This window comes from Oryctolagus cuniculus, chromosome 17, assembly GCF_051225735.1.
Source record: "Oryctolagus cuniculus isolate XC-2025 breed Fujian yellow rabbit chromosome 17, ASM5122573v1, whole genome shotgun sequence".
In the NCBI taxonomy this organism is placed as follows: Eukaryota; Metazoa; Chordata; class Mammalia; order Lagomorpha; family Leporidae; genus Oryctolagus; species Oryctolagus cuniculus.
Genome location: NC_142883.1, coordinates 49267810 through 49294867, shown reverse-complemented (window position 1 = coordinate 49294867; position 27058 = coordinate 49267810). Strand labels below are relative to the sequence as shown.

General features: G+C 45.5%; 1 protein-coding gene across 6 annotated transcripts in view; it reads left to right on the top strand.

Moving 5' to 3' along the window:
* ZZEF1 (zinc finger ZZ-type and EF-hand domain containing 1) overlaps positions 1-27058 on the top strand; it is a 131446-nt gene that overhangs the window by 34874 nt on the left and 69514 nt on the right. For 4 of the 6 annotated variants that reach the window (XM_070061244.2, XM_070061241.2, XM_070061243.2 and 1 more), the window contains exons 9-23: positions 1915-2013; positions 5286-5377; positions 5758-5906; positions 10665-10776; positions 11767-11979; positions 12927-13027; positions 13492-13661; positions 14557-14690; positions 17813-17883; positions 19351-19465; positions 22442-22601; positions 24492-24613; positions 24706-24828; positions 26023-26189; positions 26269-26350. In XM_070061244.2, coding sequence (XP_069917345.2) covers positions 1915-2013; positions 5286-5377; positions 5758-5906; positions 10665-10776; positions 11767-11979; positions 12927-13027; positions 13492-13661; positions 14557-14690; positions 17813-17883; positions 19351-19465; positions 22442-22601; positions 24492-24613; positions 24706-24828; positions 26023-26189; positions 26269-26350 — 1910 coding nt within the window. The remainder of the gene's footprint in view (positions 1-1914; positions 2014-5285; positions 5378-5757; positions 5907-10664; positions 10777-11766; positions 11980-12926; positions 13028-13491; positions 13662-14556; positions 14691-17812; positions 17884-19350; positions 19466-22441; positions 22602-24491; positions 24614-24705; positions 24829-26022; positions 26190-26268; positions 26351-27058) is intronic. The other 2 variants (XM_070061242.2, XM_070061240.2) reach the window with 1 other exon arrangement.

Here is a 27058-nt window from a genome sequence, read left to right as displayed (position 1 = left end):
TCATTTATGGCAGGATCAGCAGAAGAGGAACCCAGAGTGTCCCCTGGGCTATACTCCCAAGATACACTGACATAATCACTTCAGTTTGGTGATGGCTTGAACACATCTTTGGTGGTACTGGAGAGTCTTACTGTGTAGATCAGGAGAGCTGGGATGTTGGAGTTGTCATCTGGAGGAAGGAGGAATCTAGGGAGACATGATGCAGGGGTGTGCTTCTCTGAGAATGCTTCGCTCTGCACCCCCTTGCAATTGCCAGAAAGGACTCATGTCAGTGCTTGCCATGGCTTTCCCTTCCAGGCCAGCAGTAACCCATCCTAGCATTTTCTCTGAGCTTCCTTTGGGGCCTCCCAATCCATCTCAGCACAGGAACCCACACAACTACTCCCAGCTGCCTGCAGTTGGCACGTGAGGGGTGATTTGTTTGCTATCCCAGCCTCCAGTGGTAAAGCTTTTGTCCAAGTGCGGTGTCAGATCCTGCCCTCCTCAGTAATGGAGACTTTACTGTGATATTTCTTCCATGATGTATGGAGCTTTGTCTTAATAGACTTAATGTTTAGCTTTTAATGTCAGACAATTGATGATGTTTCGTCAATCAAATCTGTCTCCTAACTAGGGAAAGCTCTTTTTTTTTTTTTTTTTTTCTTTTTTGGAAGGGAAGGGGTCAGGAGAGACATGGCTGGATGAGAGGGCTAGATAGTGTCTGGAGCTGAAGTGTTTTCCAGATTAATGGTTGTTTAACAGTGGATAATTGAGGAATGCAAAGGGGGAGTATACTTTTTTTTTAAGAATGTTCTAGTTCTGGGCTATATAGTAGGTACATAGTTAATGGGTACTCATTACATGGGTAATGCATACTCATTACATTATTTTTTAAATACCCTAGATTAAAAAAAAAGATATATTTGTTTGAGAGGCAGAGTTATAGGCAGACAGAGAGAGAGGTCTTCCCTCTGCCAGTTCGCTCCCCAGATGACTGCAATGGCTGGAGTTAGGCCAATCGGAAGCCAGGAGCCAGGAGCTTCTTCCAGGTCTCCCACATGGGTGGAGGAGCCCAAGCACTTGGACCATCTTCTATAGCCTTCCCAGGCACATTAACAGGCAGCAGGATCAGAAGTATAGCATCCGGGACTGTGGTGCCCATATGGGATGCCGACATCACAGACAGAGGCTTAACCTGTGCCACAGTGCCAGCCCCTATTTATATCATTATAAAAAAAAAAAAAAGCTTTTAGATCATTATAGCAAAAGTTGAGTCTTATAATTTTTGAAACCTTCAAAATTTGCCTGAATTTAAAAGAATGTTTATTTATTTATTTTGTTCATCTTATTTGAAAGGCAGAGCAACACAGAGAGACAGAGAGCTCACGACCTCTCCTTAGAATCACTCCAGGACATAAGCTATGCTTTGTCTCTTTCAGAAAAGCACAAAGAGATAGTGTCAAGTTTTGTTTGATATCACTGCCTATTTTAGCTTTTGAACAGGTGATTAATTATTGTATGTATATATGTGTGTATGTATGTATTTGAGAGAGAGAGAGGGCGAGTGAGCGAGCTTCCATCTGTTGATTCACTCCCCAAATGCTTGCAACAATGGGAGTGGGACCAGGCTGAAGCTGGGGACCGGAAGTAGATGTGGGTCTCCCACACGGGTGTCAGGAACCCTATGACTTGAACATCACTGCTGCCTCCCAGAACCTAGATTAGCAGGAGCTGGACTCAGGGCAGAGCCAGATATAAGATCCAGGTATGCCGATACGGAATGCAGTGTCTACCACTCAGTCTGACACCCATGAATGGGCAAATCTGTAGTTAGCAGCCTGGGTGATGACAGGTCCTCCATTTCCACAGATCCTTACACTTGTTTTTATGTTTTCACAGTGCTAGTTTCAGGCTTCTCTGTCTTTCCTTTGTCAGGTAAACCTCTCCAGTTGACTCTTCAGGCCTGTGATGTCAAAGGGAAAGAAGAGAAGTCAGGCCCTGAAAACCTGCTTGTTGAGCCATGGACAAGGGATGGTGAGTGGTGGGACTGTCTGTCTCCAGTGTGCTCAGAGGACAGCTGTGTGAAGTTACATTCTGATTTTCTGTTTTTGTTTTTTTCATTAAAAAGTTATTTATTTTCATATTCTTTGAAGGCAAAAAGAGATCTTCTATCCACTGCTTCCCTCCCCAAATGGCTGCTTTAGCCAGAGCTGGACCAAACTGAAATCAGGAGCCCAGAACTCCATGCAGTCTCCAACATGAGTCCCAGAGACCCAAGTACTTGAGCCATCACCTACTGCCTGTCAGGATGTGCATTAGCAGGTGTATAGGAAGTAGAGGAGCCAGAACTTGAACCCAGGCACTCAGATGTGGCGTTTGGGCATTCCAGGCAGCAACTTCACTGCTGTGTCAAACACCCACCCCACATTCTGATCTTTTTGACATTCGTGAGGTATGCAGTCTTTACCTGAGATTGCTTTTCAGTTGGTCATGGCTTCTGAACAGTTTGTATGTCTTAGTTATAATCTGTCTAGATGTTAATGACCTGTCACAACTTATCAATATTTGAGGGCCAGAAGTCTCTTCAAAATTGAAGTTCTCAAAAATGAGGACTCTTCCACTTGGAATACAAAAAGTCATCATTTTTAAGTTTAGCTTGTCTTTTTTTTTTAATTTGTCATGTTATCTTTTTTTTAAAGATTTATTTATTTATTTGAAAGGCAGAGTTACAGAGAGGTAGAGACAGAGACAGAGACAGAGAAAGAGAGGGTCTCCCAACTGCTGACTCACTTCCCAGATGGCCGCAATGGTCAGAGCTGGGCCAATCAGAAGCCAGGAGCCAGGAGCTTCTTCCAGGTCTCCCACGTGGGTGCAGGAGCACAAGGACTTGAGCCATCTTCTACTGCTTTCCCAGGCCATAGCTGAGAGCTGGGTCAGAAGTGGAGCAACAGGGTCTTGAACTGGCGCCAATATGGGATGCCAGCACTGCAGGTGGCAGCTCCACCTGCTACGCCCTAAATGAGTAGATTTTTAAAATCCAGCTGTAATCTGTGGTTTTGTTATTCTGTTGTGGTTCTTAGAAGTGTGAGAGTGCTATGTGAATGGGTGCATTTCCTCACAGGCACTCCTTCCTAGCCATCATTGTTTCTTCTTCAGCTTCCATGTTTGTCTGCCTTGCTCTGCTACAAAAATGAGTCTAGAGAGATAGGATAGGGCAAGTTCTCACAGCCAGGACTGTTGGGTATTAAGGAGTAATTTTTTTCTTCCCTTTAGATGGGTAAAAGCTCTTTTCACAGGTGTACTTCGAATGCCAGATATGGACAAGTGCACTACAGTGCTCATGGAGTGCCCAGAGAACTTGAGTGCTGGCACCTGGAGGGCTTATGTTCCTGGTACCACTGCCTTTTAGTCTGGTACACTGGCCAATAGGTTTTGTTTTGTTTTTAAAGATTTATGTATTTAAAAGGCAGAGTTACAGAGAGAGTGAGAGTGAGAGTGAGAGAGAGAGAGAGAGAGAGAATCTTCTAGCTGCTGGTTCATTCCCCAAATGGCCAAATGGGCTAGGTCAGACTGAAGCCAGGAACTGGGAGCTTCATCCAGGTCTCCTATGTGGGTGCAGGGGCCCAAGCACTTGGGCCATCTTCTGCTGCTTTCCCAGGCACATCAGCAGGAAGCTGGATTAGGATCAGAGCATCTGGGACTCAAACCAGCACCCTTATGGGATCCGGCATTGCAGGCGATGGCTTAACCTACCACTCCACAGCTCCAGCCCAGGCCAATAGGTTTTGAAGTGGTAGATTTTTAAAGCTTTGAAATCCGTGATTATTCCTGTCTTCTTAAAGAATAAATTTGGCGAGTAAAAGGAAGATGTCAAAAATAGTTGTAGATTCAAATATCACAATTTCATGTGTGACCTGATTTCTCACCAAGAAAAGGAAAAACAAAGATTTTATGTTTTATAGTGGTGTTCATATATTTGTTTTGACCTTTTTTAAAAAAAAAAAAAACTTAAGTATGTGTTTGGTGGCAGTGTTATTTAAAAGCTGTCTGATTCTGTTGACTTAAATTATTGACTTCAGTTACTTTGTTGTCACTGACTAAAATTGCTGATTAATCATCTAACTTCTAGGCAGTATTTCAGCCTTTCTTTAAATAGACATCTGACCTCTGGGAAAAGGTGACAAAATAATTGGGGTGGTTTTTAGTTCTACTGTTATTAGACTTGTTTGCATTTCTGGCAATATGGTTTCTAAAATTGTCTACAGAGTTAATGTTTGGTAGAACTATATCATATAATAGTTTTTATGAATTAGTAAAGATTCCTTTGAATTTAGTTTCCTTGATTTTGGTGACAAATTTTGCACATAATTTGGAGACTCAACTTCATAAATTTTTGTTTTATTGGACCATTGAAATGAAATTAGCTGCGTGGATTAGTCTTGGTTTTCCTATTTTGATAGGCAGAGCAGTTGAGAACAATTCATAGCCCCAGGAAGAACGATTATTTAGCACTGACTCGAGTGTGTCTGTGAGATATGTCATTTACAGACGGTAAAGGCTACAGAAAGGTAGCCTTGGCTCTAGTACAGCTCTTGTGAGTTTTAGAGGATAATTAACAACAACAACTGGGATAAATCATGACTCATACAAGTATTGATGGACTCATGTCACACTTTTTTTTTTTTAGCTTATTAATTATTGAGGGAACCAGGAAGATGTTACAGACAATTCAAGAGAGAATTTATAAAATATGTAAACCAATAGTAATGCTGAAATTAATTTATAATTATATTCCAAATATTTCGGTATCCATTAGGAATAATCAGCTACATTTCCATACAACACAATTTTTTAATTTTTGTGCACATGAATCATGTACATTACTATCAGTATTCTATAACACAGAGAAATGTACAATAGCTTGGAGTCAGTGTAAGTGGAGATAACCCAAGGAATGCATTCAAGGGGACACCCAGTGATAATTTTCTGTTTGTTTCACAGTCTTTGGTGACAGAACATCTTGGAAACTGACTTTAGGTGTTTATTTCTTTATTGTTGGAGCAGGGGTACCTGTAAGGTTGTGGGGATTTTGCCTGAAGAAATGGAAGCTGGCCAGTGCTTTACTTACTTAGGGCTTCATCAGTGGGTTGCATCTGTACAAAGGGGACATTTTTTCTGATTTTTATGAAGGTACCAGATGAACTTAATCTCCTGCTTCAGAGAATCTGGTTTGTTTTTAGAGATCTTAGGTCTTGGGGTTATTAAAACGAGTCATTCATCCTAACTTTAGTTTTTCCCTTCTTCAGGTTTTCTTACAGAGACTGGAAAAACCAGAGCAAGCACTATTTTTTCTACAGGAACTGACTCTGCCATCCAAGTTACACAGATCAGAATTATGGTAATTCCTGTGCTACCTTCTTTAAGCGTGTTATTTTTATTGTTTCTTAGTAAATGTTTTATGTTTCAGAGGTCCATGTCATTGGCTTTTCATCACACGTTTAATGATTATTTACTGTGCATCAGGCCTGTAGCAGAGGGCAGAGACAGGAGGATAAACAGATGGTTGTGTGTCAATGGTGTGAAAATAGGGATTGGGAAAGTTAGGAAGCATTTCTTGGGCAGCAGTCTTCCTACTTTTCTAGGACTTAATGTGTTTGAAATATTGTCTCATTGTTTTGATTTTTCTTTAAGCTATTTGAATTTTACCATATTATTTGGAAACAAACAGCAACAGAACTCTGGCCATTTAATATACTTTATCCTGTTCTCTGTTTCCAGGTCCGACGTGGTGGCATTGGCGCCCAGTGTGGGTTAGTGTTTGCCTATAACTCCTCTTCTGACAAATTCCGTGCAGAAGAACACTTCAAAAGGTTTGAAAAATATGACAAATGGAAGCTTCAGGAACTCAGGCAATTTGTAAAAAGCAGGTAAAAAGCAAGATAAAAATCTTTGTAATTCAGAAGAATGTATCCATTCTCTCACTGGTGAACTAAACTTTCTTGCCTTTGTAGAAAAGGTGCTATATCCCACCTCAGTGGCCATGACCTCCACTCTTCCTAGAGCAAATATGAAGACATGTGTGTTAATTTGTTCATAGCTTCTTCCTCGGCACCCTCAGTGACCAGGGGCACACATCTTAAGAAAGGCAGGGTTGGCTGGCGCCGCAGCTCACTAGGCTAATCCTCCGCCTTGCGGCGCTGGCACACCGGGTTCTAATCCCGGTTGGGGCGCCAGATTCTGTCCCGGTTGCCCCTCTTCCAGGCCAGCTCTCGGCTGTGGCCAGGGAGTACAGTGGAGGATGGCCCAAGTACTTAGGCCCTGCACCCCATGGGAGACCAGGTTAAGTACCTGGCTCCTGCCATCGGATCACTGCAGTGTGCCGGCCTCAGCACGCTGGCCGCGGCGGCCATTGGAGGGTGAACCAACGGCAAAGGAAGACCTTTCTGTCTCTCTCTCTCTCACTGTCCACTCTGCCTGTCAAAAAAAAAAAAAGAATGGCAGGGTCATGAGATATGCCCAAATTGTGGGCAGCCACTGGGAGACTCACCCCTAGCCAGGTTCCCCCTGCCACAATCCCCAGTACTCCTGTCAAAAATATTTATTAAGCATCCAGTGTGTGTCAACCCTCATGCCAAGCACTGGAAATACAGCGATGAGGAAATTGGCACCATCCCTGCTTTTTGTAGAGCTTATTGTTTAGCTCAGAAGGTAACCAATAACACTTGCAGTCTTGACTGTGTTGGGAAGGCTACATAAGACAGATAGGGTGCCCTGGGCAAAGAAAAGAGCAGCTAGGAGGCCCCGAGGCAGAGTTTGGCACACTCCAGCAACTGGTAAGACCTGGTTGCTGAGGTCCACTGTGAGGTGAGCGTGGTAAGAGATGAAGCGGCATGACGGGCAAATGGCCAGGTCATTAAAGGTCTTTTTGGGCCGGCGCCGCGGCTCAATAGGCTAATCCTCCGCCTAGCGGCGCCGGCACACCGGGTTCTAGTCCCGGTCGGGGCACCGGATTCTGTCCCGGTTGCCCCTCTTCCAGGCCAGCCCTCTGCTGTGGCCAGGGAGTGCAGTGGAGGATGGCCCAAGTGCTTGGGCCCTGCACCCCATGGGAGACCAGGAAAAGCACCTGGCTCCTGGCTCCTGCCATCGGATCAGCGCGGTGCGCCGGCTGCAGCGCGCCGGCCGCGGCGGCCATTGGAGGGTGAACCAACGGCAAAGGAAGACCTTTCTCTCTGTCTCTCTCTCTCACTGTCCACTCTGCCTGTCAAAAAAAAAAAAAAAAAAAAAAGGTCTTTTTGTCTCTGTTTCAGAGCCTCAACCCTGCCTTGTCCTTAAAGTTGGCAAGGAATGAGGGTAGAGTGTATTGTTGAAGTTTTAGAACCACTGTGCTTTGTGCTGTGAGTGAGCACAAGACAGGTGGAGTGGGAAGAGGTATCTCTGTGGCCCAAGAAGTCAGAGGGCGTGACCTCTGCTAGAGCAGCAGCAGCCATGGTGAAGTGATGCAGACTGGTGGACACGCTTGAAGGCAGATGCAGCAGGACCTGGTAACAGCTGAATGTCACGTGGGAGTGAGAAGAAAGCTTGGGCGGCAGCAAGTCAGGGGTGTTTGCCTTCGGCAGGTGGGAAAATTGGCAATGCTCTTACCTGAGATGGAAGCTACTTTAGGGAAAAACAGGTTTGTGAGGAAGAGGATGAATTTTGGTTTGGTCCTATTGAGTTTGAAGTTCTAGGAGGCCTTTGATGTATCTACTACCAATTGAATAAAGAGGTCAGGAGCCTAAAAGAGGTTTGCATTGAAGGTACAGATTTGAATCATTGATCATTTTAAATGTGGGACTAGAAGGAATAGAAGAGATCATTCTTAAAGAGTGTGTGGACTGAGAAGGGAGCTTAGGTCACCCTGCAGAGATACACCAGAATTTAAGGGGCAACAGAGAAGAACTCAGCCACAGAAGCAGCAGGTAAGCCTGGGCTGTGACCTCATGAAACCAGGGGTCATCTGTGTTAAAGAGTAGGGAATAGAGGGGCCGGCGGCGCTGTGGCACAGTAGGTTAATCCTCCGCCTGCGGCATCGGCATCCCATATGGGCGCCGCTTCTAGTCCCGGCTGCTCCTCTTCCGATCCAGCTCTCTGCTGTGGCCTGGGAAAGCAGTAGAAGATGGCTCAAGTCCTTGGGTCCCTGCACCCACATCGGAGACCAGAGGAAGCTTCTGGCCCCTGGCTTTGGATCGGCACAGCTTTAGCCATTGTGGCCATTTGAAGAATTAACCAGTGGACGAAAGATCTCTCTCTCTCTCTGTCTCTCCCTCTCACTGTCTGTAACTCTCTCTCTCAAATAAATAAAATCTTTAAAAAAAAAAGAGTAGGGAATATAAATGGAGTAAAAAATTATTCAGAAGTTGGGACTGGCACTGTGGCACAGCCAGTTTAGCTGCCACCTGGAATGCCATGGATGCCATTTCAAATCCTGGTTGCTCCACTTCTGATTCAGCTCCCTGCTAATACGCTTCCGGAAAACCAGCCAAAGGCAGCTAAGTGTTTGGGCCCCTGCATCTAAGTGGGAGACCCAGAAGAAGCTCCTGGCTTTGGCCTGGCCCAGCCAAATGATTGTTAAAGCCATTGCAGCCATTTGGGGAGTGAACTAGCGAATGGAAGATTCTCTCTCTCTCCCTTTCTCTCTGCCTCTGCCTCTGCCTCTCCCTCTCTCCCTCCCTCTTACCTTTCTTCCCTTCCTCCCCTTCTCTCTCTCTGTTTCTCTCTCTCTCTCTCTCTCTTTCCCTCTCTGTAATGCTGCCTTTCAAATAAATAAATCTTAAAAAAAAAAAAAGTTATCCAGTAATCAACAAGATAAAGCCTTCAAGTAGGTCTGTTGGATGTAGCCACGGAGGTCATTGACAACCCCTCAAGTAGTCCTGCCTCCCTTGTTACTTGCTACTGGTAAGTTAGAAGTCTTGGAGCAGAAGCCTAGACAGCCATGTATGCCACTATAGTCCCCATGGAATTGAGTGCTGGCTTTGATGGATGTGTCCAGGTGCCATCCAATATAGCTTTACTGTGCATACACTTCATCTGGGGACCCTGTGTAAGGGCAAGTTCTGGCTCCGTAGTTCTGACAAGCTCCCACGTGACCATGATGCTATCTGTCATGGACGACACTTCCAATAGCAAGGATCTAGAATATTCTCTGCTGAAATTCTTTTGTCAGCATCCTTGACAAATGATCTTGTAGACTCTGTAGAACACTCAGTGATGGAAAACTCACTACATATCAAGCCACTGCAGCGAGTAGAATACATCCACTGGAAATTTACGTTGTAATTTCTACTCAATCTTAACTTCAGCTCTTTAAACAAATTAGAACAAATGCCCCTTGCTCCTAAAATCTTCCTTCGATTGTATTTATATACTTTTTTCATAGATGGCTTTTCTTTTTTAGTCATAGATAGAGATGACACTTAATTCTAAGCAGCCATGTCCAACTCATGGGACATATAAAAATAGATGTTTTCCTCTAAACCTGCTGACAGACAAGGTCTTTCACATCTTCTACAGGATGATTTTTTTGAAAGATTTTTATTTATTTTATTTGAGAGGTAGAGTTACAGACAGTGAGAAGGAGAGACAGAGAGAAAGGTCTTCCTTCCATTGGTTCACTCTCCAAATGGCTGCAACGGCCAGAACTGCACCAATCCGAAGCCAGGAGCCAGGTGCTTCTCCTGGTCTCCCATGCGGGTGCAGTGCCCAAGCACTTGGGCCATCCTCCACTGCACTCCCTGGCCACAGCAGAGAGCTGGCCTGGAAGAGGGGCAACCGGTACAGAATCCGGTGCCTTGACTGGGACTAGAACCCGGTGTGCAAGGCGGAGGATTAGCCTAGTGAGCTGCAGCGCCGGCCCAGGGATGATTTTTTTTTAACCTATATATAGGCTAATACATGCTTTCTGTAGTGACTTTAGCTCCTGGTTCCATCTGAACTAATTTTTTTTTCTTTTTTAAAGATTTATTTATTTATTTGAAAAGTAGAGTTACAGTGAGGCAGAGGCAGAGAGAGAGAGAGAGAGAGAGAAAGTCTTCCCTCCACTGGTTCACTCCCCAGATGGCTGCAATGGCCGGAGCTATGCAGATCCGAAGCCAGGAGCCAGGAGCTTCTTCTGGGTCTCCCACATGAGTGCAGGGGCCCAAGGACTTGGGCCATTTTCTGCTGCCCTCCCAGGTCATAGCAGAGAGCTGGATCGGAAGTAGAGCAGCCGGGACACAAGTGCCCATATGGGATGCTGGTACTATAGGCGGCAGCTTTACCCACTATGCCATAGGGCCAGCCCCCTCCTTTGGTTCTTTCCAGAAACACCAAGCTATTGCATTTTACTTTAATCCTGAGTATCTCATCTAAAGTGCATGGCTTCATCTCCCATTCTTCAGATAAACCAATTACCTAGAGAAGGAAAACTTCTCCATAGTTGCCTAGTTGTTTGGGGGGCTGATATAGTTCCCAGTAAATAAGATGAGGCTGAGAAATGTCCAGCAACTACCAAGTATTTTCAAAGAAGTACCAGGTCCACACCCAGACCTTGATTGTTAATTGACAGGCTATATGAGCATATGCACATGAAATGCCACTTGACTTATTTGTTAGACTCCTGAGAAGTATGGAAATAAGAAAATGTTTTATGATTGCCATTGTGTTTACAGGATTGGTTGCTCATCTGCTGACCTTGGAGAGGATGATCCTGTTGGCTGGTTTGAGCTGGAAGAAGAGTGGGATGAAGCTGATGTGAAGTTACAACAGTGCAGAGTTGCCAAAGTAAGCATTAGGGATCCTGCCCTTCACGTTGGCCTACTCTCCGCCTTTTATTTTGTAAGCATTTATTACATGCTGATTGTGTACCAGCCCTGTGCCAACACTAGGGCCCCAGAGATGAATCATTCCTCCAGGAGTCCTGGCTAGTGGGACAGACAGACCTTTGGGCCAGTGTGATACGGGCTGTGATAAAGGGAGATATGGGGAAGCAAGTGGAGTCCCCGGGAAGAATATCTAACAGCCTGGAACTCCAGATGAGGCTTCCCAGGAAAGGCAGTGCAGTGCCAGTGTCGGAGGTTGTCTGAGCCATCACCTTTAGTCAGGCTGCAGTGTGTGGAGATGAGCACCTAGGGCCAAAAGAACAGCAGTTGCACAGGCATTAATGCGAGAGAGGTGTGTTTCCATAGCTATGAAAGAAGGGGTGAGTATCTGGCCACTTAACTTTTTTTGTACTTCAGGGGTAAATCACAGGCTTAAATGAGGGCTTACCTAGTAGGTGCCCAGTAAATGTGTGTGCAGTTGAGTAGTGGATTGTTGAGGCCTGTAACAAAGACGTCTTCATGTAAAGTGCAGATGGTATGCACAGAAATTTGAAAATGGCCTCAACTTTGAGCAGACTTAGAGCCCTTCCTGGGCTCCCAGCACGTGAGTTGCATATATTAGCCAGCAGCTCTGAGATGATTCTGTAGGACACCTGTTTTCATTTTACCCTGTGACTGCCTTGGAGAAGAGGCATGATCCTGTTAGCCTGTTGTAATCTTTGTGCCACAGTGTCGGCCCCTACCTATTATAATCTTTATCATAACCTGACACTCAGCATTTGTATTGTCTTTTTTTTCTGCTTGGAGAAGATACAAACACTGTCTGCCTTTGACTGGACAGAGTGATATTGATAAATTATGGAAATTATAGGGGAACTCTCCAGAAAAACCTTTCATCCTTTTATCATATCTATGGGTTCTGATTCCTTTTGAAATCTCTTTTATCCTCTAGTACTTGATGGTGAAGTTCCTCTGTACCCGTCAAGAGTCCGCAGAGCGTTTGGGAGTGCAAGGCTTGAGCATCAGTGGGTACCTCCGGCCTGCAAGAGCAGAAGCAGAGCAGAGCATCCTCTGTGCCCACTGCAGGAAAGACACAGACGGTGTCTCTGGGGCCACCCTGCTCCTCAGGACCCTCCAGTTCATCCAGCAGCTTGCACATGACCTGGTAGGGCGTCCTCACTTATTAGACTACATTCCTTTAGGAAACATGAGTGACAGTGCTAAGGAAAATTAACACCATCCAATGAAACCCAGCCCTGCTGAAGCCATGCAGTGTGAATGACTGTGACAGACATGCTGCTTGATGGCATTGAAAGACCCAGGAAAGAGACGTGGGGCATTTCTGTCACAGTCAGTACACACTGAGTGGCCTCTGTTGATGTCTCCTCGAATAGACCTATCAATGTGTCTTACAGATCCCAGCCATGGTTGCCCCAGGGAGACAAAGCAAGTTCATGGATGGTTCATCTTCCTAGGAGAATTAGTAAAGTCTGGGTGAATTCACTATAAGTCCTAAATAATGTCAGAATTTGAGATGACTTGGATAACTGATACCAACTTTCACAGTCACTAATGACAGCTCACTCATAGGAAGGTTCTTACAGCCAGCGCTATAAAGTATGTGGCCTACTGCTCCAGGGCGACTTCAGAGGCTGGTGACTCCATTGATGTGTGGTCTGTTTGCTCTTTGTTATTCAAATGTCCTGTCACAGCAGACAGGAGGATTAGAGAGGGAGGCCTAGGAGTAGCTAGCCTGTTTACAACAGAATTGACACCCTCTGATCACGTGCAGATCTGAACAGCAGTCATTGTCAAACAGATGGACAATACCTTCTGGGTGTGGCACTGTCAGGAAGCCTGTGTGTGTGAGGACATGCAGGTTATGTGTGTAAATAAATTTAAGTACATATGTACGTATATACCACACACACATATTTTAGAAAGTTTTACCCCAGAAATAGTTGATTACAAGTGTTTTAGTGGTGAAGAGTAAGCATCAGTTGTATGGGAATGTCACCTATGTGGAGCCACTTCATCCCTTAACAATGAAAAGTAAAAGGGGAATCACAATATTTCTCTAAATTTTATTTTTTCTGGTCTCTAATCTTTTAGGTGCAGCAAAAGGAAAGTGGCTTAAAATATAAATCTTTTCTGGACTTCGCGGGTCTTGATTTGCAGATCTTCTGGAATTTTTACAGTAAATTAAAGAAAAAGTAGGTCAGAATTTATTATAAAGTGATAATCATAAACAAAACTACTAAAAACACTGAGTTTTTAAAACATTGTTTGAAATTATCTTCAGGCCATGTGTATAAGGTGTATATGAAACATAAATTGATTTTGTGTTTAGGCTTGGGTCCCATCCCCAAGATATCTTTTTGTATGTGCCCAAATATTCTAAAATCTGAAAAAATTCAAAATCCAAAGTGCTCTGGCCCCAAGCCCTCAGCCTTCATCCTCCTTTTGCAGAAGCAGCATCAGAGGTGAATTTCCTTCCCCTCAGAGGGCAGAGTGCAATGGGGTCTGTGTTCACAGCCCCCAGGACAGTGTCCTTTCTGTCCCACCCTGCTTTCTTTGGCTTGGCTTGTTTTTACTGAGCCGAGGGCCTACAGGAGAGTGTGGTTCTGGAGTGTAAAAGCACTTGCCTTTTCCCTTAGACATTCTTGTCTTTCTGCAGCCCGAGGGAAGAATGCATCTGTGCCCAGACCCTGCTTCTGCAGCTGCTGCAGAGCTGCTTCCCCGTGCTGCAGAGAGATGTGCTAGCTGCCGCAGAGGAGGGGAAGCCTCCCGCCCAGAGCCCTGCGGGCGCAGCTGCTGCCAAGGCACTCTACACACACCTGTGCAATGGTAGGGTTTGGAGCTTTCCTTGAATGCGGCCCTGTGGGGGTTCCTGCGGTCATGCGAGCCATAAGGGGATTGCTGCTCTGGGAGAGGAGTGCTTTCTCTGATGTTCTTTTGTATTATTTGTAGTTCAAGATTTATTCCTTCATCAACTGACCTTTGCCTCTTGGTTTCAGATTATGGCTGTGTTATACTGAAAATACTTAGCTTCATCTGAGTAGAATAAGGCTGATAGATTTAGGGAGGAGCTTATAATGATAAATTGAGAATGAAACACATATGCCTATTTGAAGTTATTTTTAAGGCCTTGCTAAGTTGTATTTCAAAAGGATGGGGAAACAATGAAATAAAACCTGGTACATACAGTGCATGGTTTTTTTGCTTTTGGTGTTTTTTAAAAAATATTTATTTATTTATTTGAAAGGCACAGTCATAGGGAGAGAGGAAGAGATCTTCCATCCGCTGGTTCGCTCCCCAAATGGCCACAATGGCTGGGCCTGAGCTGATCCAAAGCCAGGAGCCAGGAGCTTCCTCTGGATCTCCCATGGGAGTGCAGGGACCCAACTACTTTGCCTATCTTCTACAGCCTTCCCAGGCACACCAGAAGGAAGTTGGACAGGAAGTGGAGTCCACAGGACTTGAACCAGTGGCCATATGGATGCCAGTGCCACAGGTGGCAGCTTCACCCACTATGTCACAGCATTGGCTCCGCAGTGCATATTTTAGTTAAATGTAAACAAACAAATGATCTCCACTGCCTAACTTATAGCAAAGTATTTCTTTGCTATTGTCTTAACTACAGAATAGAGTATAGTGGGTTTATAGACTAGTCCTAGCTGACATATATTGTGAGTGAGTACATGGACTATATTATATTGACTCTACTATTCAATTCTGTCAGTGGTAGATAGGGCAGCTGGAGACTCTGTGCCCATGGAGATATTGAAACAGGAAGTGAGAAACACTCTACTCAATGGGGCTGCTGTCTTCTTTCCTGATCGACAGACTCGGCGGAACCATCTCTTCGCCATGATGGTAATGATTCACTGAAGGTGTTATTTCCATTCCTGACATCTGTGACGTCTGTTGGGATGCAGTTTATAGTCTTTGTTTTCTCTGAGTATGTTTCAGTTTCCCATTAATACTGTATGCAAAGTTTTTGTGGGACACACTATTGAAGGCTGTGGCAGTGTGCTCAACGTGGGAATGACAGATAATCTGTTTTACAACCTGACGCCTCACAAAGTGACACTACAGTCTATCATTGCAATTTGCTTCTTACTACATTTTCTCTTTTGTATTGTTGCAAAATTTAAAATGCATACAAAAGTAGATTTAATTAAACCAAATTGTAAACTTCCCATCTTCCTACTTCCCCTTCCTTCTTTGTGTCTTTCAGACATGTAGTAAAAGGGGTGAGAAATTCTCCCAGTATATAAAAGCATCATGTTACCAAATGTAATGTCATGTACATAAGATCCATTTTTTTTAAAGGTTATTTGTATGAAAGGTGGAGTTACAAGAGAGAGGGAGAGACAGAGAGAGATATCTTCCATCTGCTGGTTCACTCCCCAAATGACTGCAAAAGCCAGAGCTGGGCCAGGCTAAGGCTTCATCTGGATCTCCCACGTGGGTGGCAGGGACTCAAGCACTTGGGCTATCTTCCGCTGCCTTTCCAAATGCATTAGCAGAGAGCTGCATCAGAAGTGGAGCAGCTGGGACAGAAACCAGTGCCCATATGGGATACTGGCATTGCAGGTGGCGTCTTCACCTACTGTACCACAACACTGGCTCCCAGGTTTTAAATTATGAAGGAAGCATTTCTATATGAAAATGAGTATGACACATTACAAATATGTTAATGTAGAACAACAAAAATTTATCTTTCGGAGGCTGGCGCTGTGGAGCAACCGGTAAAGCCAGTGCAGTGCCTGCAGTGCTGGCATCCCATATGGGTTCCAGTTCTGGTTCCGGCTGCTCCACTTCCAATCCAGCTTTCTGCTGTGGCCTGGGAAAGCAGTGGAAGATGGCCCAAGTGCTTGGGCCCCTGCACCCATGTGGGAGACCTAAAAGAACCTCCTGGCTCCTGGCTTTGAATCAGCTCAGCTCTAGCCATTGTGGCCTTTGGAGAGTATTCCAGTGGATGGAAGACTTCTCTCTCTCTGCCTCTACCTTTCTGTAACTCTGTCTTTCAAATAAATAAATAAATCTTTTAAAAAAATTATCTTTCTAGATCATAACATACTATCTAGATTAGGGAACTTTGGAGATTCCTGTCTTACAACGATGATAAATTGCAGGAAAACATAAGCCATCTAAGGAGATAAAGTAGATAAGAGTGTACAAGAAAGCAGACTGGAAAATAGAAAGGAACAGTCTTAACTGTCAAAGCCTTAATAAACACACTTGATTATGGATCGCTAGGTGTGTCCCTTTCAACGTGGGGAGCAAATCAAGGGTATTTACTGTCACTTCCTCTGTTTGATGAATTGGAGGGCCTCACCAGGGTGGGAGGACAAGGAAAAGCTGTAATTGACAATTGGAAAGAATAAGACAAATAATTATATGCAGAAGATCTGATTGCAAATTGCTTTCTATTGTCTGTGGAGACAACTAACAGAATTAGTAAAAAATAATTTGAGAAAACTGGAAACATTTTTCTATATACATAAACAACCAATTAGAAAACATGAAAAAGCTCTGTATGCAAAAAGGCCTAAAGGAACAAAAGAAGCGTAGAATTGTCTCCTATGCCAAAGGGCCACACTCTAGTTGGAGTACCTGCCGCTGAGGAATGTTGACCCCTGCGCACTAGGCTTATAGAGGAGAATCATCCTGAGGCTAAGTAGTTGATGAAGATTTCAGAGAGGAGCAGTGTCTTTGTATTTCAGCTGTATGTAAAGCTTGTGTATCAACTTGGGCATCCCTTTTCACATCTTTTAGTTGCAACCTTTGACAGCACTAGCCAGCCTGAGCCACTGGACTATAGTGGCCTAGGCTATGTTCCACTGCTTTACTAGGAGCATTTTTTTCTCAAAGACTTATTTTTATTTATTTGAAAGGCAGTTACAGAGAGAGAGAGAGAGAGGTCTTCCATCTGCTGATTGACTCCCCAGATGGCCACAATGGCTGACTGGGCCAGTCTGAAACCAGGAGCTTCTTCTGGGTCTTCATGGGCACAAGGGTCCAAGGACTTGGGACAGGTTCTGCTGCTTTCTCAGGCACATTAGCAGGGAGCTGGATCAGAAGTGAAGTAGCCAGGACTCAAACCTGCTCCCATATGGGATGCTATCACTGCAGGCAGTGACTTAACCCACTGTGCCACAGTGCCAGCCCAGGTAGAAAATAGACCTTTTGTGCCGCATGTGCCCCACACAGAGAAGTAGAGAGAGGACGTCTGACCTCCTGCATGAATGACACTAGTGTCTGTTAGCAGAGCCATTGATCTTTCCCTTTGCCCGGCCCTTCTGACAGTAGTGGGGAAGGTTCTTTTTTCCCTTCTCATGCTGAAGAGTTGACGGCGCTGCTGAACTCATCTTCAGTCTCAGTGCTTCTCCAGGTAATGATGAGTACTGTGACTGTGACCACATCTGATCTCCCCCACTGTCCCGTGCCAGGCAGAGTCTTGGGTCTTCAATCCCCTGGAAACTCTCCTTGGTATCTTGCGTGGCAATATGTTCTAATACACTTAGTGAATTTAGAAACCAATATAACCCCCAAAGTCACTCAGTAGTCCTGTCAGATGTAATACTCGGTCACATGAACTGTAAAACTACAGAATAGAGAAAGAGCTTCAATCCTATTTAAAAATAGCTCACAAGGGATGGACACTGTTCCTGCCTTTTGCTTGCAAGTTGGTATGCCCAGGGATGAAAACTACACATCTTTTGGAGGTCCTCTTCGTAAACGTTTGCGTCAGGATTTCCTGAAGGAAAGCTTGCAGATGTTAACTTTGACAGTGGACCAAAGTCAAGCTGCCACCATCTGTGTGGGTGGTCAGTTTTGTTCTTTCTTGGCTTTGTTATTTGGATGTTGTGAGGTTGCCTTCTGCCCTGGCTTTCCTCATATTTGGGAACCATGGGTGGTGTGTTTCCTGGTGCTCTGGGTCTTTAGAATGCCATAAAATAGATTTCTGAATGTAGTTTCTGGTTTTCTAGAAGAATGTCACCGAGCAGGAGCACAAGCAGTCCCTGCAGCTCACTTTCCGTTCACTGTGCACGTATTTTAGGTAAGTCTGTAATTCCCTGCAATTGGTCTTCTTTAGCTCTGCCTTCCCTCTCGTGCTTTTAGAGTAGCCCGTCCCCTGACTCAGCTAGCAAGCCGGGTTTCTGGAGTTGATACTAGGCATTCACAAGAGTGAATGGTGGTAGAATAATACTCTTGCCAAGAGCTTAATCCAAGTCCCAGTGATTGTAAGACAAGTTAGTTGAACCCATTGAGAATCTCTTTGAACGTGTCAGTTTCTAAGTGATTTCCTGTACTCAAGTCTGCAAACCCAACTACATTTAAAACAATTGCAGAAGACTTAATGGTAATCTCCAGAAGGAAATGAGCCAGGAGGGGAAGACTTAGAGATACTTACCAAAGAAGCTAATGGGCCTGCAGGCTGTGTTACTGGAAGAATAGACTTTTTTTTTTTTTTTTTAAGAGATTTATTCATTTGAAAGAGTTACAGGCCAGTGCTGTGTCTCACTAGGCTAATCCTCCACCTGCGGCACCAGTACTCTGGTTCTAGTCCCGTTTGGGGTGCCGGTTCTGTCCCGGTTGCTCTTCTTCCAGTCCAGCTCTCTGCTATGGTCTGGGGAAGGCAGTGGAAGATGGCTGAAGTCCTTGGGCCCTGCACCCGCTTGGGAGACCAGGAGGAAGCACCTGGCTCCTGGCTTCGGATTGGCTCAGCGTGCCGGCCATAGCGGCCATCTGGGGGGTGAACCAATGGAAGGAAGACCTTTCTCTCTCTCTCTCATTGTCTAACTCTGCCTGTCAAAAGAAAGAAAAAAAAAAAGAGTTACATAGAGAGAGGGAGAGAGACGGGGGAGACACAAAGAGGGAGAGAGAGACCTCTTCCATCCACTGTTTCACTCTCCAAATGGCCGCACGGCTGGGGCTGGGACAGGTTGAAGCCAGGAACCAAGAGCTTCATCTGGGTCTCCCACATGAGTGCCTCTTCCACTGCTTTCCCAGGTGCATTAGCAGGGAGCTGGATTACAAGCAGAGCAACCGGGAATTGAACCAGCGCCCAGTGCTAATCCAAGTGCTGGCTCCAAGAACAGCCTCTTGAAGGAGGGAGGTGGCTAATAGCCTGAGCAGCACTTCACTGATGCGGATGCCAGGCCTGGAGGACTGTCTGTATAAACACGTTCAGAATTGAGCAATGGGATGAGAGGAGAGCCTGGGGCTGCTAGGGGAAGACCGTTTGAAGACACAGGGAATCATTAGCCTGGAGTGTCAAGTTAGCAGTCATGAGATCAGGTGCATTTCATATCAGTGCTTGTGGTGATTGATGAGTCTACCCTTACATGTGGACAGGCAGTGACAGTCCCAGCTGGGACCACAGCCTCTTCCTGACTCCCAAATCCCCCACCTCATAGAATGGACAGTGAAATCTTCCTAGATTCTTTTTTGGCACTTTTAAAGCAGAAAGTGTGAAAATCCCCTTCCTGGAGCCAGATGTCATGACTCATTTGTGTCCTCACAGTGATAAGGATCCAGGTGGCCTCCTGCTGTTACCTGAGAAGAGTGAGCTGGCCGACATGAACATCAGCGAAGTCCTAGCAGTCATGAACACGCTTCTCTCTGTGGCTGCCCGAGAGGTACCGCCTTGCTGCCTCCCTGCTTTCCGCACCCGTGCTTTTAGGAGAACGTGATCTGGCAGGCCCTGCACCTCCCATGCGCCCTTCTTTACATTACGAATGTGCCTGCTGTTGCCCGTCAGCAACAGGCACAGATATCCCTGTCGGCCCCTGCAGACAGGTGGGGGCCCCCTCTCTGTCCCTGGGTGGTCGGCCAGGGACAAAAACATGGATGTACTGAGACTTGCTGTGAAGAAGAGGAAAGAATTTGTGCCAAGTTTCCTTGTAGTGCCAGTCAAAGCCGGCTCATAGTTGTCGATGTACGGTGTGTGTTTTGTGGAGAATCACTTTGACTTTAAAACAAAAATCACATAGCAGATTCACAGACCAGTCAAATCTGAAAATCTACTTCTCCTTTTCCTGTCCTAAAGATAATTTTTTTAACTTTGCCTTTTTTTTTTTTTTTTTAACATTAAAGTGCAGTGCATGCTCCGCCTGGATCAGAGTTACATGGGGTTTCTGGGCCCCGCCCCAAGCTACTGACTCAGGATCTCGGAGTAGGGGTTGAAGAATCTGTACTTTCACCACATACCACAGGAGACTCTGAAGTGGTAGAAGCTGTGCACTAGGGGCAGGTGCAGTCTCCTCTTTGTATGAAGTGTGGGAACCAGAGAGTGTAAGAAAGCTTTGGGTGAAACATTCCAGACCACACCCTTGAGGTATTTCATGAGGTAGGCTTCAAGATACCTTATCTTGTATCTTGTGGCTGAACTTGGTATCTTTAAATTGCTTACATTTTTGATTGTGCTTTTCTGTTTCCAAGGTGCTGTTAGAGTGGTGATTTCTTTACTCCCAGCTCCCTAGAGGGATAGGCCAGTCAGCACTTACCTCCAGTTCACTTCCATGGGCCCAAGAGAGCTTGTAGTCTGAGTAGGTTGTCATTGGCCAAGGTCACTCTGAGGCTGACCACTATTTAGAACTCCTGCTACTTTGTTTATTTAAGATTTATTTATTTGAAAGGCAGAGTTACAGAGAGAGAGGGAGAGACATAGAGATCTCACCTGGTTTTTATAGGTGTCAGTTTTGTCTCCCATGTGACCTGGTAGGTGCTAGAGCTGGGAGAGAAACCCAGGCCTTGTGGCTGGGTTTTGTCTTCTTTCCACTAGGTCATACTTGCTGTAAGATTTGTATGGGGAAATGAGCTAGCATTTGTTCAAGAGAATTATCATCATCATTTACCATTTGGAGATCGAATGTTTGTCCTTTTTTCCCTTGTGATACAAAGGAATTAATTATGTCATTGAGCCTTCTGGGCCAGGGATTATTGCAGCCTTGAATTATTACCTTGAATTATCTTTCAGTAAGAACATCTGTAGTTATATTAACTAGAGGGGTAGAGTTAGATTAGGGAAAAAATTTAAGCTTAGTCAGAAATGTACCTAGTCTGAAGTTTTTCTCATAAGCCTGTTCATTCCGTAAGTATCCAGTGAGCACCTACTTCGGCCAGACCCTGCTAGCTGTGGGGGATGCAAGAGAGGCTGACTTGCGGTGCAGGCCAGCACTGTTGTTAGATGGCCCTGGCCGTGCGCTGTGGCTTTGGAGCAGCAGGCTCAGTGCGCTGCAGCATGCACGGAATGTGCCTCCCTTGTCAGTGGGATGGGACTAGGGCAGGCCAGAGGCTTTGCGGAGAAGGTGGTGGTTTAAGCAGAGAAGAAAAGATATTCCAGGTGGAGGGAGCGGCTAAAGGGCAGTGACCGGAAAGGGAGGGAGAAAGGTAATGGATAGACTTTGAAGAGCTTGAGTTCACGGGTGTTTGGACTTAGGTGTGGAGACTGTAATCAGTAACAAACAGGTGACAGTTGGAGCCACAGCTGTGGGTGGCATCATATCACCTGTAGGTATCACAAGAGATGTACAGAGAAGAGGCAACCAGGGGAATAGGAAAGAGTGGCCGAAAGAAATTCTGAAGACAGAAGTCGAGGGAGGAGAGAGTTTCTGTGGGTGGTGGTTCACAGAACCCCGGAGGCGAAGTGTAGAGGCTGTGTGCTCCAGTGAACTAACACCTTTGGGGCGTGGTGTCACTAGAGGGGGTGGAATGGGAGGGTGAGGAAAAGCAAAACCAGAGCAGGTGACTTTGATGAGGTACACACCCAAAGGAGTATGGGTGAGTGACTTAAAGAAATAGACTTAGACATTATCAGGGTCCTTAAGGCCCGGTCCTCTAACTTCCTTGCGTTCATCATCTACTGCTTTTTCTTTCTGACCATTCCTCCACAGTAGGTCTGCTTGCGCTGGTTTTGACCTTCAGTGGAATCATATGGTGGACAGCCTTTTGTGACTTGTTTTTTTCACTCCACAGTGTTTTTGTGAGCCATCCATGTTGGTGTGTGTGCTGTAGTTTATCTTGGGTACACAATTCATGAACATGCCACCATATATTTCTCCATTGCATTTTGGAGGGATGGTTAGGTTGGTTCAGTTTGGTATGGTTAATCTCCCAATTGGGCTTATGGGAAAATATACTATCTAGTTCTTGAGTATATCTTGAGTTTATCACTAGAGGTCAGGTGATATGCATATCAAAGAAATCCTGAGGAAAAAAAAAGCTAACATTGGAGAGCTAGAGAGGGATGAAGGATTGTCCTTCAAAGTGGAGAGAGATTTGATTGGAGGGTTGGGAAGGAGCCAGAAAGAGAAGAGATTTGAAGATGTGAGCAAAGAAAGAGGCAAGCAGTGGGGCAGGGCTCCTGAGGTGGCATACGGAGATGTCCTGTGGAGCAGTGACCGTTCGTGAAGGTCTGGGAGGCTGCAGGCTGGGAGAGGAGTTTCCCAGCACCGTCCTTATGGGTCACGTGTAGGTTGAAAGCTTTCCCTTGACCAGTCCCCTGTCTTTAGTAATTTGTTTTGCCGGTGACAGCTGCTCCCAGTGAGAGGGCCCTGGCTGTGCCCTGTGGATGACCTTGCCATGAACACTTTGTGTTTGTCTCTCTCTTGCAGTGTGAGCTGGTGATGCTTCATGGGGCCCAAGGGGAGGCTGGCTCGGTGCTCTTCTCCCTGTTCTGGTCTGTCCAAGGCAGCCTGCTCTCCTGGTGCTACCTGCAGCTGAAGAGCACCGATTCTGCAGCCAAAGATCTTGCCGCAGACCTCATTGAAAAATGTGAGTGTCACTTCAAACTCCACGAAGACAGATAGGTGCTTGGGGTTCAACTCTGTGTATACTGTCTTGATTGTTAACTGAAGCACCAAGTGTGCATATGATTTTCTTTATTATAATGCAGATGATTGCTTATTTTTATGTTAACATAGAATTTTATATCTTTTGGGGCTGGCGCTATGGAGTAGCAGGTAAAGCTGCCGCCTGCAGTGCTGGCATCTCATATGGGTGCTGGTTCAAGTTCCAACTGCTCCACTTCTGATCCAGCTCTCTGCTATGGCCTGCGAAAGCAGTAGAGGATGGCCTAAGTCCTTGGGTCCCTGCACCTGCATGGGAGACCCAAAGGAAGCTCCTGGCTCTTGACTTTGGATCGGCGCAGCTCTGGCCGTTGCAGCCATCCGTGGATTAACCAGCGGATGGAAGACCTCTATCTGCCTCTGCTTCTCTAACTCTGCCTTCAAATAGATAAATAAATCTTTTTTTTAAAAAAAGAATTTTATATCTTTTAACAAATTATTTAAGTGGCAGAATAGCAGAGAAAAAGAGACAGTTACAGAGAAGAGTAAAAGGAGAGAGAGAGTACTCCCATCTGCTGATGCCCACAATGGATGGGACTGGGCCCGACCAAAGCTAAGAGCCATGAACTCAAGCCAGGCCTCCCACAAAGGTGGCAGGAACCCACTTGAGCCGTCTCAGCAGCATCCCAGCATCTATATTAGCCAGAAGCTGGAGTCAGGATCCAGAACAGGGTATCAGACCCAGGCACTCTGATATAGGACATGGACATCTCAATCACTGCATGGAATGTCTGCCCTCATCGCATGTCTTTTTCCTGAAGTTTCATGTCTGAATCTGATAGTGTACCTAAGTATTTTTTCTTGTAGAGTCAGATCATTTTATAGCTTAGGCCTCACCTCTATGATCATACAGCAGCCTTGGATGGTATCTCACTCTTCAGGAAAGTCTGTTTATATCATTCCTGTTTTGCTCAAATTGTACAAAAAAAGTCCTGAATTTTTAAATAAGGTTTGTGAGCACTGCTGTGACCTTTGCTAATTATGGAGAATACTGAGATTTATGACTTGTACACCCAAAGTAAATTGTAGAAACCTAGTAGGTTCTGTAAAATTGTATATGGAAAATTCATTTCTGAAACACTTGGTCCCAGCAGCTATGAAAAATATACTTCTGGGCCGGCGCTGCGGCTCACTAGGCTAATCCTCCGCCTTTCGGCGCCGGCACACCGGGTTCTAGTCCCGGTCAGGGCACCGGATTCTGTCCCGGTTGCCCCTCTTCAAGGACAGCTCTCTGCTGTGGCCAGGGAGTGCAGTGGAGGATGGCCCAAGTGCTTAGGCCCTGCACCCCATGGGAGACGAGGAGAAGCACCTGGCTCCTGCCTTCGGATCAGCGTGGTGCGCCGACCACGGCGGCCATTGGAGGGTGAACCAACAGCAAAGGAAGACTTTTCTCTCTGTATCTCTCTCTCACTGTCCACTCTGCCTGTCCAAAAAAAAAGAAAAGAAAAGAAAAATATACTTCTGTTATAGGTCCTGCCACCTAGAGCTTGGCCCATTGCATTTGTGCCCCTAATGCTTGGGCCCATTGTGAAACTAAAAAAAATGGAGAGGTTGATGGCTTCACTCATCAAAGTAGTATCTCCACTTCATTGAAAAGTAGCAAAGACAGCAGATCACTCACTTTGTAAGCAAACTCCTGAGAGCAGTGCTGCTTTTCTCTACCAGAGGAGAACACTGTGTGATGCCTGACTGTCCCCTGGTGTTTCTGCTATGGAGTCCTTACCCCTCTGGCCCTGCCCAGCTTTGCCCTTGGTGGTAACTGATAAGTAATGTTCTACCCTATATGAGATGCATTGTTTTCTTTATGTCTTGGTAGATGTGGGTCAGTTTCTGGCAAGCATGAGAGCAATTTTGGAATCCCTCTTGTCGCAGTATAGTGGAAAAACCATAGTCGAAAAATTATGTAATTCGGTGTTTTCCATGGCAGCTCGTCAACTGGTAAGAAAAGGGGTGGCTATTTGTAATGAGTGGGGCCAGGGGCGGGAGTGCACCCCAGCCAGATGCCAAGGGCTTTGTTCATCTTCCTGTAGGTCATCTTCCTGCTGGACTTGTGCCCATTAGACATTTCACACTGCACACTCTTGAGAGAGTTCAGCACCCTGACGGAGCTGCTGAAGAAGCTCTGCAGTGACTCTGGAGGAGGACTGAATAAGGTAACTCGGGGCGGCCGGGGGTGGCTGTGTGTCCTCCCTCAGGCTGCCGCTGGAAGAGCCTCTTTCTTTCATCAGTGGTTTCCCAACAAGGAAAAGGCCAGTCCAACTTGATTTGGTCTGCTTGTCATTAGAAAGGAGACACAGAGGGCTCATTGAATTTTTCCTTGTACTTTGAAATATTTTAAAATTAAAAGACAAAAATAACTAGTTTAAAAAGCAGAGACACAGAGAAGAAGCTATATGTAGATAATCTCATCATTTGATAGCATATGAAGGTACTTAAAAAGCATGTAAGTGAATAACCAGATTGAAGTCCAGAAAAAAAAAATGTATGTTGAAACCAAGTTAGAAGGTTGGTATTTAAAGGAATTTTCCCCCTTACTGAATTTTACAGTACACAGAAGTTTTTTCTCTATCTTGTTTGAGTTTCAAAACAGCCCTATAGCAATGGAAAGAGCATATATATTTAATAGGTAAACAAAAAACAAAAGACTAGGGGCCAGTATTGTGGTGCAGTGGGTTAGGCTGCCACCTGTAGTACTGATATCCCATGTGGGTACCAGTTGGAGTCCTCGCTGCTCTGCTTCCAATCCAGATCCCTGCTAATGTGCCTGGGAAAGCAGTAGGAGATGGCCAAGTGCTTGGCTTCCTGACCCAAGTGGAAGACCCAAAAGAAGCTCCTGGCTCTTGGCTTCAGCCTGGCCCTGCCCTAACCGTTGCAGCCATTTGGGGAGTGAGCCAACGGATGGAGGCCTTCTCTCTGTCTCTTCCTCTCTCTCTGTAACTTTGGCTTTTAAGTAAATAAAAAAATAAAATCTTAAAAAAAAAAAAAAAGAAAAGTGGCCTTATATTTGCCAAGGTCCCAGGTAGGAATATGAAGTCTTTAAACTCCTAATTCAGCACTTTTTCCACTAGAGATTCATGTTAGGAATGACTTATAAAACAAAAGTCTGTCATAGATGTCAAAAGATAGTAGCTGGCCCTAGAGTCCCTACAGTGTAATAAAAGTGCACGTGAGCACAGGAGAATGAGAGAGGTATGTTGATCTGTCTGTGTCGAAGGGGCAGCATGTATGCCTTTTAGCCTGTAGGGCTGTGCAAGCCCATTGCTTGGAGCACTGAGAGAGGAGCTGTCTGCCAGAAGTAGCTGGGTGTGAGTGATGTGAGCCGCTTCCTGACTCATTTGTTTGCCCAGCTGGATGTGGAGACCTGGCAGCAGGAGCAGCCCGTGGTGCTGCATACCTGGACTAAGGAATCTGCCCACAACTATGAAAACAACTGCCATGAAGTATCTGTCTTTGTGAGCCCAGGAGCGACCTATTTTGAGGTGGAATTTGATGAGAGATGTGAAACTGAAAAAAGGTAAGACACATTCTTTTTCCCCAAGCAATGGTGGATCCTAAATGAGAGAAGGAAAGTAATAGAGATTGTGCCTTCACAGGTATGATTATTTGGAGTTTACTGATGCTAGAGGTGGGAAAACACGCTATGACACCAAAGTTGGCACTGAGAAGTGGCCCAAGGTGAGTAGTATTCCCAGATAGGGGTGGAATGCCGACATTTGCACCAGTTCCTCTCGCTCTGTCAGTTTGCAGGGGCAGGAGAAGTATGATCTTCGAAGGGTGAAGGGAAAGAGGCATTTTCACTAGACTTTCTGTAAAAAGTGGGTTTATGTCAGAGTCTGCCCTGTCTTGTAAATCAAAGGTTTTGGCACCTAGCCATTCCCATTTGCTTATGCATTTCTTAATAGCTGCTGCACTCCTGCAATGGCAGAGTTGGATAGTTGCAGCAGAGACCTTATGGCCCACAAAATCCAAGACATTGACTCCTTATAGGAAAAGTTTGCCACCCACAGGTCTGTATCAGTGCCGTCCAGAGTATACTAGGAGCTGTCATCCTTAGCAAGAAAGGCCCGGTGGGCACACCAGAGGCCCAGACCACGGCAGGGAAAGCCAGGAGTCCACCTCACGGTTAGGTCTGCTTGAGCTCCTGGAGTGCAGGGCTGGTGCTGCCGCAGACTGTTGACTTGCTCTCTGCTGTCACTGGCTGAGTAGGTCGTGGCTGATCATCCAGGATTTAGAAAACTGAGCAGTAACTTTCTAACCACTGCTGCCGCACAAGGTGCTGTTGGGAATTTTCTGTTTGTCACCCTTTTCTGCTGCCCCTGGTAGTTTTGGCCCAATTTTAAATCTGAGATGTTTTGAGTCACAACAAGGGTGCTTCTTATGGAA